This window comes from Indicator indicator, chromosome 22 (genome assembly GCF_027791375.1).
Source record: "Indicator indicator isolate 239-I01 chromosome 22, UM_Iind_1.1, whole genome shotgun sequence".
Lineage (NCBI taxonomy): Eukaryota > Metazoa > Chordata > Aves > Piciformes > Indicatoridae > Indicator > Indicator indicator.
The window spans coordinates 17,663,776-17,677,941 of NC_072031.1; the positions used below are offsets into that span (position 1 = coordinate 17,663,776).

The 14,166-nt window shown below is 58.1% G+C and overlaps 1 protein-coding gene across 5 annotated transcripts in view; it reads left to right on the plus strand.

The window, feature by feature from the left end:
• RAB11FIP3 (RAB11 family interacting protein 3) overlaps positions 1 to 8,627 on the plus strand; it is a 33,592-nt gene extending 24,965 nt beyond the window's left edge. For all 5 annotated transcript variants that reach the window (XM_054390997.1, XM_054391000.1, XM_054390998.1 and 2 more), the window contains 6 exons: positions 2,769 to 2,909; positions 3,644 to 3,725; positions 5,285 to 5,422; positions 6,658 to 6,813; positions 7,196 to 7,336; positions 8,514 to 8,627. In XM_054390997.1, the coding sequence (XP_054246972.1) occupies positions 2,769 to 2,909; positions 3,644 to 3,725; positions 5,285 to 5,422; positions 6,658 to 6,813; positions 7,196 to 7,336; positions 8,514 to 8,627 (772 nt within the window). The remainder of the gene's footprint in view (positions 1 to 2,768; positions 2,910 to 3,643; positions 3,726 to 5,284; positions 5,423 to 6,657; positions 6,814 to 7,195; positions 7,337 to 8,513) is intronic.
• Positions 8,628 to 14,166: the final 5,539 nt, after the last annotated feature.

The following is a 14,166-nucleotide window of genomic DNA, read 5'->3' on the forward strand; positions in this document are numbered from 1 at the left end:
TCCCAGGAGCTGCTCGGATGCAGGAGACTCAAGCAGTGCTTTTTACATCTTTTTAATGTGCTTCTCATCCCCACATGTGCATCCCCAATGGTTCCTGTGAAGAGATTCTTATTAATATCTGTAAATATCTGAGGGGTGGGGGGCAAGAAGGGGCCAGACTCTGCTCAGTGGTGCCCAGGGACAGCACAAGGGGCAGGGGGCACAAACTGGAACCCAGGAGGTTCCACCTGAGCAGGAGAAAGTTGTTTGTTGTGAGGGTGCTGGAGGGCTGGAGCAGGCTGGCCAGAGAGGTTGTGGAGTGTCCTTGTGTGGAGAGCTTCCAACCAACCCCCCCTGGGTGTGTTCCTGTGTGGCCTGCTCTGGGTGATGCTGCTCAGGCAGGGGGGTTGGGCTGGATGATCTCCAGAGGTCCCTTCCACCCCTAACATTCTGTGATTTCATGAGTCTATATCATTTGTCCTCACTCTGCCTGGGCTGTTTCTGGCCCTCATTTCCCTGTTAGGTCTGGGTGGAAGCTACAGCAGAGTCCCTGCCACCCCCCTCCACCCTCCCTGTCACCAGCCTTGATCCTGTTGCTTTCTGCTGGTGGCTGGGCTGCAGCACTTTGGCTCCTGTTTGATGTGATCAGTGTCTCCACTAATCTGGCAGCTTCTCCCTGCCAGCAGAGTGCTTGCCCTGCAGATAAAGGCAGCAGGAGTTTATCTTTAGGGCTGTAAGGCTGTTAAGTAACAGCCAGGGCAGGGAACGGAGCCCTTCCAACAAAGGCTTCTCTAAGCCCTGCTGAACTCTGCAGCCAGGGAAGTGGTTTCACTTGAGCAGCTTGGCCCAGAGGCATCACTCAGCTCCTAAGCAGGTAAAGCCCTGAGTGTTGTCCTTGCTGGGTGAAAAATAGCTTCAGCTGGCAACAGCCTCCCTCACCTGCCTTGCCAGAGAGAGGGATTAGAATCATAGAATCATAGAATCAAGAAGGTTGGATTCTGCCCCTTGGCTTGGCTCCAATCCTGCCTCCAGCTCTGCTGTCCCCAGCAGGAGAAGGACTCAGAGCTGTGGAGTGAGGCCAGAGGAGGCCACAAAGATGCTGCAAGGGCTGGAGCAGCTCTGCTGTGAGCACAGGCTGAGGGAGCTGGGGGTGTGCAGCCTGCAGAGGAGAAGGCTCCAGGGGCACCTCAGAGCTGCCTGCCAGGACCTGAAGGGATCCTGCAGGAAGGCTGCAGAGAGACTTTTGCTGAGGGGGTCTGGAGCCAGGCCAAGGGGGAATGGTTTGGAGCTGAGGCAGAGCAGGGTTAGAGTGGAGCTGAGGAAGAAGTTGTTGAGTGTGAGGGTGGTGAGAGTCTGGCACAGGCTGCCCAGGGAGGCTGTGGCTGCCTCCTGCCTGGGGGTGTTCAAGGCCAGGTTGGATGAGGCTTTGAGCAGCTGAGTCTAGCTGAGAGGTGTCCCTGGGCATGGCAGGGGCTTGGAGGCGATGAGCTCTGAGCTCCCTTCCAACCTGAGCCAGGCTGTGCCTCTGTGATTTTGTCCAGGAGGTGAGAGATTGAGAGGTTTGGGCTCTGAGCTTCCTGTCTCTGGGAGGCAAGTCTGGGTAAGGGCAGAGAAAAGAACCCAAAATGCTAGAAGAGGCTGAAGGAGAATTTCCCTGCCATGGCCACTACCAGTGAAAGCACAGCCCTGGGGTTTGTGGTTGGATTCAAAGATCTTAAAGGTCCTCTCCAACCTAGAAACTTCTGTGAGATTCTGATTAAGGAGCTTGTTCTGAGGCATGCTCTGAGATCTGGAGTCCTGGGTCCAGTTCTGGGCTCCCCAGGTCAGGAGAGACAGAGAACTGCTGGAGAGAGTCCAGGGGAGGCTGCAGAGCTGCTGAGGGGCCTGGAGCAGCTCTGTGAGCAGCAAAGGCTGAGAGCCCTGGGGCTGAGAGCCTGCAGAAGAGCAGCCCCAGAGGGCAGCTGAGCAATGCTCAGCAAGAGCTAAAGGAGCTGTGGGTAGGGGGCAAGAGGCTGGGGCCAGACTCTGCTCAGTGGTGCCCAGGGCCAGCACAAGGGGCAAGGGGCACAAAGTGGCAGGCAGGAGGTTGGATGTGAGCAGGAGGAGAAAGTTGTTTGGTGTGAGGGTGCTGGAGGGCTGGAGCAGGCTGGCCAGAGAGGTTGTGGAGTGTCCTTGTGTGGAGAGCTTCCAACCCTCCCTGGGCATTGTGCTCCTGGGCATTGTGCTGTGGGTGCCCTGCTGGAGCAGGGCTTGGGCTGGGTGAGCTTCAGAGGTGCCTTCCAGCCCCATCCTGCTGGCACTCTGTAACTGTGCCCCACGGGCTGTGGATTACAAAATGATTGCTTTCACCATCACCTCCCCTCCCTGGTGGTCTACCCCTTGAAAGGAGTTTGATGTTGCTTGACAATGGCCTAGGATCACAGAATGGGGTGGGCTGGAAGGGACCTTCAAGATCACCCAGTTCCAAACCCTGCCATGGGCAGGGACCCCTCCCTAGCCCAGGCTGCTCAGTAGGTGCCACCTGGGTACTTTCTTTGGGTGCCCTGTTGGTCACCAGTAGTGTCCTGGGGATTCTTTGGTTCCTGTTCCTTTCCCAGTGGGCTGGAGTGAGCCCCTCCTGTGGCTGCTGCTGGAGGTGCTGATGGTTGTGCTTCCCCTCAAAGCTTGCTCTGTTGCAGCCTGCTCTGCTGTGGTGGGAGGGGAGCTGGGAAGGGTCTGCTCCCTCCGGGGTGGCAGCTTGCAGGGTGAGCCAGCAGCAGCAGTTCATCCTCTCTCTTTCCTCCCCCCAGGGCAAATGCTCTCGAAGAACAACTGAAGGAGCAGGAGCTGAGGGCTGACCAAACACTCCTGGAGGAGATCAAGAAGCAGAGGGAGCTGCTGAGCAAAATGGAAAGAGAGAAGAGCATTGAGATTGAGAACCTGCAGGCCAGGTGGGGCTGGGGCAGGGCTGGCTGGCAGCAGGGCTGCTGGATCCACCCACAGCAGCTGGGACACAGGCAGAGGCTGCTGCTGTGCAGCTGCAGCCTTTTGGGCACACAAAGTGTGGAGACTTAGCTTGGTTAAAGGAGACCAAGGTGATGATGGAGCCTGAGTCTGGCTGCAGCTCCAACCTTCACTCCAAAACCAGCCCCCTGAGTGAGCCCAGGCTCAGGCTCTGCCTTCCCCTGCTGCCCAGGCACTGCCCCTCCACGTGTTCCTGGGGAGCTGCCTTGGCACCCCTGGTGCTCATGAGTGGCCCATGGAAGTGTGTTTGACCTTCAGATGTGTTCCACCTTCCTGCAAGGTGTCCCTGCCTGTGGCAGGGGGTTGGAACTGGGTGACCTCTAAGGTCCTTTCCAACCCAACCCATTCTGTGATTCCATCAAAGAAGCCTGGAAGGAAGAGCTGTCCAAAGGCAGAGTCCCTGGCAGTGTCCCAGGCAGGGATCTTCCTGATGGCTTCCAAAGGAAAATGTGGGAGAGGTTTCACTTACCTGACATCATTTTTGTGCTGCCTTTCCAGCCTGGGTTTTGCTTTGCTCAGCCCTTGCAGTAACCCAGAGGTGAAGGCCAGGTTCAGTCCCTGCTGGCTTGCCTTCAGCAGCTGCTGGCTGGGCCCTGCTGGTGGTGCTGCAGCCCAGGGTGCTGAGCTGGGTGAGCTCCTGATGGTGTCTGTGTGTCTGCAGGCTGCAGCAGCTGGATGATGAGAACAGTGAGCTGAGGTCCTGCGTGCCCTGCCTGAGAGCCAGCATCCAGCGGCTGGAGGAGGTGAGCACGGCCAGGCTGAGCTGCCTCCTGCACTCCTGCTGCAGCTCAGCTCCAAGCACTGCCTGCCAGGCCTGCACCCCTCACCCCACACCACAGCTGCCACATACCCCTGGCCAGGCAGGTTCCCAGTCCCTGGCAGCTGGGATTAAGTAATTCAGCTCCAGAGGAAGCCCTCTGCTGGGAGGCCAGGCTGGGAGAGTTGGGGTTGTTCAGCCTGGAGAGGAGAAGGCTCCAGGGAGACCTTCTGGTGGCCTTGCAGTGCTTCAAGGGGACAGAAGGAAGCTGGGGACAGAGTTTTTCTCAGGGCCTGTTGGGACAGGCCAAGGGGGGATGGATGGAAGTGAAAGAGGGAGATTGAGAGTGGAGAGAAGGGAGAAATGTTTGGCAGTGAGGGTGGGGAGAGCCTGGCCCAGGCTGCCCAGAGAGGTGGGAGCTGCCCCATGGCTGGCAGCAGTGCAGGGCAGGTTGGTTGGGGCTGGGAGCAGCCTGCTCTGGCTGCAGCTGTCCCTGCTGGCTGCAGGGGTTGCACTGGAAAGTTCCTTGCAGCCCAACCCAGTCCATGATTCCCTAATTCCATGGTTCTCACCCATCCCACATCACTGTGACAGTGCAGGCTGCAGGAAGCCACAGCAGCAGCAGTGCCAGCCCTGTGCTGGGGCTCAGGAGGGCACTCTGCCCTCTTGTGGAAGCTTGTCCCCAGCCCTGCAGGGGAGGAAGAGGAGCAGCCATGCTTCATCTGCAAGCCCTGCCCAGGCAGATAAGGCCTTGCTGGGATCTGAGCTGAGTCTTCAAAGCACTGTGGGGTCTCCCAGATCCTCTCCCCTCTCACCTTGCTCAGGATTCAAGGCTGGGTTGGGATCCTCCCCAGCCCTCTTCTCCAGACCCTTCCCCAGCTTTGTTGCCCTTCTCTGGCCCTGCTCCAGCTCCTCAGTGTCCTTCATGGAGTGAGTGGCCCAGAACTGGCCCCAGGACTGCAGCTGTGGCCTCCCCAGGGGGCAGAAGACCTCAGATACACTGTGGTACTGTGACTCCTGGCTCCTCTAGCACTCAGTCCTGGGAAGCCTTCTGCTCCAATGCCTGTCCTTGGCCTGCAGCTCCACTGCTGGCCCTGTCCCTCCCAACCCACAGCCCACGCCAGCTGCCCAGAAAGGGGGAGGGCATCTGAATCCCCTCCTGGCCCCTCTCTCCTGGCAGCACTGCTTTGGTGTGTGGCTCCTCTCACCACTGCCAGAGCAAGGGCCACACAGGGGAGCCTTCAGAGGAGCCTTCCTCCACACACAAGAGGAGTCTTCCTCCTTGAGGGGAACCTTCCTACCCAAGAGGAACCTTCCCTTCTTGAGAGGAGCCTTCCTCACCACACCAAGAGGAGTCTTCCTCCTTGAGAGTAGCCTTCTTCCCCCCCATGAGGAGCCTTCCTCCCCCCCACGAGGAGCCTTCCTCCCCCCCACGAGGAGCCTTCCTCCCCACCAGGAGGAGCCTTCCTCCACGCTGTGCCCAGCACATGAGCAGGAGGGGCCCTGGCAGCCCCTGTGTGAGCCTTCTGCTTCCTCTCCCTGCAGGAGAAGCAGAAGCTGCTGGATGAGATCGAGGACCTCAGTGTGCAGCTGAAGGAGGAGCAGGAGAAGAAGAGGAAGATGGGGGACAAGCTGAGTCAGGAGAGGCACCAGTTCCAGAAGGAGAAGGAGTCGACGCAGGAGGTGAGCAGAGGCCTCCTGCCCTGCAGCCCCAGACTGGGGCTGTGTGGAGCTGCTGCTTTTGGTGCCCCTCCAGGTACAGCTGGAACTGCAGCACCTGAGCCTGCTGCACAGGGGTTAGGGGACTGAGCATCTCCCTCCTGAGGAGAGGCTGAGAGCCCTGGGGCTGTTTATGGCTGGAGAAGAGCAGACTGAGGGGGATCTGATCAGTGCTGATCAATACTTCAAGGGTGGGTGTCAGGAGGGTGGCACCAGGCTTCTGTCAGTGGTGCCCAGAGACAGGACAAGGGGCAATGGGCACAAAGTGGCACATCAGAAGTTCCATCTGAACATGAGGAGGAACTTCTGTAATTGAAGGGTGCTGGAGCAGGCTGCCCAGAGAGGTGGTGGAGTCTCCATCTCTGGGGACTTTCCATCCCCACCTGGATGTGTTCCTGTGTGACCTTCTCTAGGTGGCCCTGCCTTGGCAGGGGGGTTGGGCTGGATGGTCTCCAGAGGTCCCTTCCAACCCCTGCCAGTCTCTGATTGTGTGAGGGTTGCACAGGAGCTTCACTGTGTAACATCTGCATCAAAACTCATCTGAGCTCCTCTGCTGCTGCAAACTCCCTGGGGCTGTGTCACCCTGGCTCTGCCCACAGGGTTGGTTTCTCCTCTGCAGTGAAGAAGAGGTGGCAGAAGCCTGGTGACAATGGCACATGGAGCCAGCAGGCAGGAGGAGAGGGGGCTGAGGTTGCTTGGGTGGGAGCTACCAGCTCCTGTGTGCCTGGGGGCAGAAACACAGCCCCCAGACCCCTCCTGGCCCCTTCCAGGCATCTGTGGCTGGAGATCCCAGCTGGAGGCTTGAGCCAGGCTCACTGCTGTGGTGGGAAAGGAGCCTCAAGGTGGGCATGGCTGCCACTGGTGATTCTGGCAGCACTGGGCTGATCCAGGCACTCCCGGCACTGGGACAGGAGGGAGCTGCCCAGCAGGGACCCACCTTGCTGGGGGAGTCTGATGCTGCTGCAGCCCCAGAGCCAAAACCTTTGGTGCTCCAACCAAGTCCTTCCAGGGCTGCTCTCCTGTGTGTGAGCAGCTGCCCCTCTCCTCTTGGCTGGAGGCAAGGAGGAGGAAGAGGAAGCTGTGCCCCCTCAAAGGGCTCTGTTGGTGCTGCTGCAGCAGGACTTGTCCCCACATCTGTCAGCCCAGCCAGGACTGCCAGGGGATGTGGCACTGAGGTGTGCTCCTGCCTGGTGCTGCAGCTCATCGAGGACCTGAGGAAGCAGCTGGAGCATTTGCAGCTCTTCAAGCTGGAGGCTGAGCAGCGGAGGGGCAGGAGCAGCAGCCTGGGGCTGCAGGAGTACCACAGCAGGACGCGGGAGACGGAGCTGGAGCAGGAGATCAAGCAGCTCAAGCAGGTAGGAAGGGCTGGGCAGGGAGGGAGCTGTCCTGGCTGCTCCATCTGCCACCCATCAGTGCTCTCTGGGGGCCTGGGGGCCCTGTCCCAGGGAGCTGACCCAGCAGCCCAGCACTTCCTCCTGTGCTGGGACAGCAGAGCTTGGCTCCTCCTGAAGGGCAGCACGAGCGCTCCAGAGCCTCTCTCTGCTGTGTCCCTGGATCTCCCCAGCACATCCCTTCACAGAATCACATCCCACCTGTCACCAGGCTATGCTGGGGCTGGCTCTTGTGCAGTTCCCAGCACTGGGAGCTGATGGTCAGGGCAGAATGCCCTGCACTCCCCCCATGGGTCTGCTCTGCGGGCACCACATGCTTCAGCAGCAGCCTGTCTGTGGCCAACAGGATAACAGGACCCTGAAGGAGCAGAATGATGAACTGAATGGGCAGATCATCAACCTGAGCATCCAGGGAGCCAAGAACCTCTTCTCAGCCTCCTTCTCTGAATCCCTGGCAGCAGAGATCAGCTCAGTCTCCAGAGATGAGGTGGGTACTGTGGGTGCTCCTCACCTCAGAGCACATCTGCCCAGGCTGCCTGGTGCCTCTCCTCTCCTCTCAGCCAGCTGAGGGCCTGGGAGGAGCTCACCTGGCCCTGGCTGTGGTGCAGCTCTCTCCCCAGCATCACCTGAAGCAAAGAAATGCCCACACCTGCCTGAAGGGCCTGCAGGGCTTATCCAGCTGCCAGCCCCTTCCTGGGAGCAGGGCAAGGAAGCTACTCCCTGCCCACCTGCTGATGCTGGCAGCTCTGCTTTGCCTGCCCTTGGACAGCTTCCCCCTCCTGGCACAGCCAGCATGGGAGGAAGAGAGGGTTTGTCTTCTGTCTGAAGCTGGTTTCAAACCCCAGGGAGCTGGGAGGACATCAGCCCTGGAGATGTTGGCATCTTCCTGCTCCATGGCTCCACCTAAGCACCAGGATTAGGCCTTTCAGAGGCCGAGAAGTGGGCAAGCACCTGGGTGTTTGGGGGCCAAAGGGAGGGGTGATGCTCCTTGCTTTCTCCAGGGTCTCATCTGCTTGAGAACGTGGGGGAGGGTAGGAATGAGCAGAGACAGCAGCTCTGGGTATTTCCCTTGGCCAGGAACATCCCAGGCCAGAGTGATATGGCCTCAGGCTGCACCAGGGGAGGTCCAGGTTGGGCATGAGAAGAAACTTCTTCACTGAAAGGGTTCTCAAAGCCTGGCCCAGGCTGCCTAGGGAGGTGCTTGGATTCCCAGCCCTGGAGAGGTTTAAAAGACACAGAGATGTGCTGGGGGACGTGCTGGGAAGCGCCTCTAACATACCCTGAGCTCTCTGGAACACCCCAAATGATTCCAAACTGCTCCACTCTCCTCTGGCCAGCTCTGACACTTTCCTGGGCTGCTCTCAGCCATCCCTGAGCTGCTCTCAGCCATCCCTGAGCTGCTCTCAGCCATCCCTGAGCACCAGCCTGGTTGGAGTGGACTGCATGCTTGGCCTCCATGCTCTGAAAGGTCTTTTCCAACCAAAATGATGCTGTGAAGCAAGGGTGGAAGCCCGGGTGGGTACCAGCCTTGGGTGGGTACCAGCCTTGAGTGGGTACCAGCCCGGGTGGGAGGCAGCCTGGGTGGGGGGCAGCCCGGGTGGGGGGCAGCCCCACTGGTGTCCCCGGGCAGGGGTCCCTCAGTGCCTCTCTGCCCTCTGGTGCAGCTGATGGAAGCCATCCAGAAGCAGGAGGAGATCAACTACCGCCTGCAGGACTACATCGACAGGATCATCGTGGCCATCATGGAGACCAACCCCTCCATCCTGGAGGTCAAGTAAGGGGCAGGGGCAGCCTGGAGCCACCCACACCGGGCAGACTTGGTGCTCTGAGAAGATGAAGAGGGCCTGGAAACGTCTCTGCTCTTGATGAAGTTACAAGGAAGCATCTGGGGCACTCCAGGGGCTGGATTAAGGCCCCCCAGGGTGTGCCTCTGGCAAACCAGCAGCCAGGCTCTGCTGTCTGACTCTGTTGTTTGGAAGCCCTCCTGGCTGCAAGGGCTGAAAGGGAACCTGGAGAGAGACAGGCAGGCAGCAGGCAGCAGGAGGAGGCTGCCCCTCGGCTGGGAACTGTCCCATTGGCTCCTCTGGTACCTGCTGGGCTGGGAACAGGAGCTTGCCACCTCAGGGGGGCTCTGAAGAGAACTAGGGGGGAGGGTCTCCAAACTGCAGGCTAAGGGATGGAGAAGGAAGCTGCCCTGCCCTGTACCTGCTTTTTGCCAAAGTGTCCCTGACACACTCAACTCACTGGGGCAGGGCTGGCAGAGAGGGAGATGAGTCCTGGCCTTGGCCAGGGTTTGGGTTTGGTTTGTGCTTTGTTGGTTGTTATTTTTTCATTCTTACCTTGATGCAGATGTCCTCACTCAGCTGGCACAGCCAGTGCCTGCCCTGCTGCTGTGTGTGCAGAGCAGGCTGGCTCCCTGGCTGCCCTGCCTGGCAGCGAGGGGCAGGCCAGCAGCTGCCGTGGGGACAGAGCATCAGAGCACTTTGTCACCTGCCTCCTTAGCCAGTTGTGCTGCCCATGGCTCACTCCCCCTGGCACACCTTGGTGTTTGTGGCTCTGCCACCCTCCTCTCCCCTCTGCCACGGGGCTGTGGGTGTCTGAGCCGGGCTGGCTGTGGGAGGAGAGGTGCCCTGATGCCCCCTGCTGCAGGCACTGGGAGCTGGCCAGCCCGCGGGGACTCTGCCGCTCACACTGCAGCCCCACCCTGACCCCAGTGTGGGCACAAGCAGCAGCAGGGCAGCCTGAGAGCTCCACCTCACACCCTGAGGTCCCTGGGGACAGCCACCTGTGCCATTGCCAGCTGGAGCAGGGCTCTGCCCATGATAGCTGCAGGCCTGGAGGGAGAGCTTGCCCCGGCCGCTTGGGCTGAACCCTCTGTGCCACAGGGCAGAGCAGGGCAGGGGCCAGCAGAGCTCCCTGGGAGCCCAAAGCCAGGATGGCACCAGACAGCTTCTGGCTCACTGGCACTAGGGAGCCACCACATCACCACCCTGCTCTGGGAGCCCATGGCCAGTGCAGTCCTAAGGATGCAGCTCCATTTATTCTGCCAGGCCCCCAGGAGCTCCTCTTCTTCCTGCTACTCAGGTTGGGGACATGCCAGAGAGGCCTGGAGCAGAAGCCACAGGGGCTGGCAGGGGGTGCCTGCCAGAACACTCCCATGTGGGTGGCACATCTCTCTTCTCATGGTGGCACATCTCCTCCCATGGTGGCACCTCACTCTCACCAGGGTTGTACATCTCCCATGGTGCCACCTCACTCTCCCCAGGGTGGCACATCTCCCGCAGTGGCACCTCACTTTCCCCATGGTGGCACCTTGCTCTGTCCCCATGGTGGTGGCACCTCTCTCTGTCCCCATGGTGGTGTCCCCATGGGGGCCCAGCAGCCAGCTCCCCCTTTGTCCTCAGGAGGCAGCTGGAGAGGGAAGGCAGCTGCTGCAGCCTTACACCCTGCTTGTGGGGAGGGAGGTCCCTGGTGGCTCACAGGTCCCAGGGGCCATCAGCCAAACCCCAGAGCCAGCCAAGCCTCTTCATCAGCCTCCTTCTTCCACACCTCCCCTGGCCTTGTGCAAGGGGCAGCAGGGTGGGCAAGGCCCCCCAGGAACCACAGAGCAACACACAGCAAAGCAACAACAGCACAAAACACAACCACCCACCACCAAACAAAGCAAAGCAAAGCAAAACAACACAGAACAAACCAAACCCAACCAAAGCAACCCTTGGCTGATTGGGGGGGGGGGGGGCAGCCCTCTCCCACTGCTGGCTTACCCCCCCTGCCCTGAGTCCCTGGGAAGGAGCCAGGTCAATGTACATTTGCAGCGAAGCTTTTTGGGTGTAAATCAGTTGTAAAGTTGGAGAGGGAACATTTTTTCTACCTTGTAGAGTTTAGGTATTTTTATAGAAGGGAGGTTGCTCATTTTTTTAATACTTTCAAAGAAGAGAGAAATGTATCTCAAAGCTTCTATATATAGCTGTATAAATCTATAAATATCTGAGATCTGCCTTTCTAGCCTTGGGATCCTGGATCCCCAGGCCTCAAACAATCATCTCCTAGGGCTTGGGAGCTTTTATTTTTTTTTTTTCCAAGAGGTACTGTAACTGTAAATAAGCACCAGGAAAAAAAAAGATTAAAAAAACACAACAAACCAACCAACAAAGAACTTTCAAGCAAAGCAAAGCACTGACTTGCACATCCACCACGCTTTAGAGGCCCTATGGAAGGGAAAAAATAAAAGAGAAAATAAATTAAAAAAAAAAAAAACCAAACCAACAAGCACGAGAAAAATTGTAATTTCCAAAAAGGTTCCTTTTTTCCTCAGCCTGGTACATGAAGGAAGTTTCCTCCCCCACCCCCAAAACATAAACCCAAGAGGCAAGCCCAGTGTTGTCTGCAATGATGTATCAATTCTTGTGGGATTAAAAGCTGTTACCATTGCTGCCTGCAGACTTTCTTTGCACAGGGATGGAGCATCCCAAGCCTGGGATGCAGCCAAACAGGACTGGATGGCAGTGGGGATGCCTCTGCCCCAGGACTGTCCTGGTCTGGGCAGGGATTGTCCCCCTGGGCTCAGCACTGGGGAAGCCACAGCTCAAATCCTGGCATCAGTCAAAGAAGGACATTGAGGAGCTGGAGCAGGTCCTGAGAAGCTGGGGAAGGGTCTGGAGAAGAGGGCTGGGGAGGAGCAGCTGAGGGAGCTGGGGGTGTTGAGCCTGGAGAAGAGGAGGCTGAGGGAGACCTCATTGCTCTCTGCAGCTCCCTGAGAGGAGGCTGGAGCCAGCTGGGGCTTGGGCTCTGCTCCCTAGGCTCAGGTGCTACAAGGAGAGGCATTGGCCTGAAATTGTGCCAGGGGAGGGTCAGGTTGGAGAGGAGGAAAAATGTCTTTGCTGCAAGAGTGGTCAGGGACTGGAAGAGGCTGCCCAGGGAGGTGGTGGAGTCCCCATCCCTGGAAGGGTTCCAGAAACCTGTGGCCATGGCACTTGGGGGTATATTTTGGTGGCCATGGTGGGGCTGGGTTGCTGGTTGGACTGGATGCTCTGGGAGGGCTTTTCCAAACCAAACCATTCTAGGATTCTGTGATAAGGATGGGGGAGGCCAGACCTGGCTGGCTGTGGAGCTCCCTACAGGTGGGACGTGGGTGGTCTGCACCCTGCATGTCCCTGGTGGCCTCCAGGTTGGGTGAGGAACATTCAGAGCTGGACCTGTCACCCCACCCAGGGTTTGGGGAGGCTGGGATGGGGCCAAGCTGTGGCTGAGCACCAGCAAGGACTTGCTTGGATCTGCTGCAGGTGAGGCCATGGAGGCTTCCCCTTGCCTTTGCCACACTCTGCTAAAGGCCTCGGAGCACTGAGCTGCTCTGAACCGCTCCAAAAATCCCTTAAATGCTCTAAAGCACCCTGCTAAGCTGCTCCACGCCCCTCTAAGCTTCCCCACAGCTCCTCCCAGCCCTCCAAGCCACCCCAAAGGGCTTGAACGTGCAAAATAAACTCTCAGAGTGCCTTTGGACGACTCCAAACTGTTGGTCTGAACTCCTTGGAGCAGCCCTGGAGCACCACAAGCTGCTGCAAAGAGCTCAGGGTGCCTCTGCATGCTGGGAAGTGCCTCTAACACACCCTGAGCTCTCTGAGACACCCACAATGATTCCAAACACCCTGCTCTGAGCTGCTCTGAACCACCCCTGAGCTGCTCTCAGCCATCCCTGAGCTGCTGCAAACATCCCTGGGTTGCTCTGCAACATCTCTGAGCTGTTCTGAACCATCCCTGAGCTGTTCTAATCTATCCCTGAGCTGTTCTAATCTATCCCTGAGCTGCTTCAAATATCCCTTAGCTGCTCTCAACTATCCCTGCTGCTCTGGATCATTCCTGAACTGCTCTGAACCATTCCTGAGCTGCTCTAAACCATCCCTGAGCTACTCCCAACCATCCCTGAGCTGCTCTGAACCACCTCTGACCATCTCTAAACTACCTCTGTAGGGCCCCAAGCTGCTTTCCACCCCCCTGAGCAGCTCCAGTGTGCACCAAGCTTTCCCTAAACACCTCTCAGCAGCCCCTTAAGAATTCCCCTGCACATCTGAGACTCCAACAGCCTGAAGCTGCTCCAGGAAGGGGTTGAAGTACCCAGCTCTGGGGGTGCTGGTGTGGTGCTGGGTCACTTTCAGGAGCTGTGAACCACCCCTCAACAGCCTTGAGCTCTGTAAGGAGGGACCTCGAGGCAGCACTAGTATTGCTCAAATAGCTCTCAGGCTCCTCCAAGCAGCCCTGAAAGGCTCCCAGATGCTACAATTGCTCTTTAAAGTCCTCTAAACTCTTCTCAAACTCCTTGAAACAGCTCCAAATGGGTCATAGAAAGAGATGATGTAGCAGCTCTGAAGCACTCAAAGCCTCCTCTGCATGGTTGTGAAATGCCTCAAGTGCTCCAACACCCTCTGAAAGGCCTCTTGGACCTTCCCAATGGACCTCTCCACAGCACTGAAACTTCTCAGTAACGTCCACAGGCTTCTCCAAACAGTTTGAATCCCTCCCCCCAACGATGCCCCTCTGAAGACACCAAAGAGGTTTGAGTGACCCTGAAACGTCTCCATGCTGCTCCAGGACCCATCCAAAAGTATTTGGAGCTGTTCAGAAGCTCTGGAGCTCTTCTGCACACCCTCTGAAAAGGTCTCTAAATGTCTTGTAGCCTCTCCCATCCTCTTCGAAGCTGCTCCAGAAAAGCTCTGTAGATCTCTGTGTCCTTCAGAACATCTCCAGAACTGGAAGCCAAACTTCCCTGGAGCTGCTCCAGATCACTTTTCCCCATCCCTATGGTGTCTTGGCACCATGCTAGCAAGCCTTGGAGCAGCTGGGGGCGAGGGGGCTGGGAGTCACTGGTTATTAGGGCAAGAAAATGAAATTCATCTCAAGAAATATCTTTGCAAGAGGGAAGCTGAGCCGCTGCTGAAGTGCTGCTCTAAAAGCCACCAAAGAGCTTCAGCCCCTGCCTTCTCCACGGTGGAATGCTCTAGGATGGGGGAAACCAGCAGGCACTAAGCAAGGGCTGGCCTCTGGTGGTGGTGCTGGGGATTCCAACCACCCCTGTGGTGGGGTCAGGCTGCCTGCTCTTGCTCCCAGCCTCTGTGGGAGAGAGCAGAGCTGCTCGTCCCCAGCTCAGCCTGGGTCTAGCCCTGACTCCAAGGGCAGCAGCACTCTGATGGAGCGGGAAAGCAGCTGGTGAGACCCCATCCAGCCCTCACCCAGGCCATACCTCTGAATGTCCCCCAAGACGTGGGGATGTGAGCTGGAAGTGCTGGTTTAAGGCTCAGACTCCTCCTACCCAAACCCAGCCTG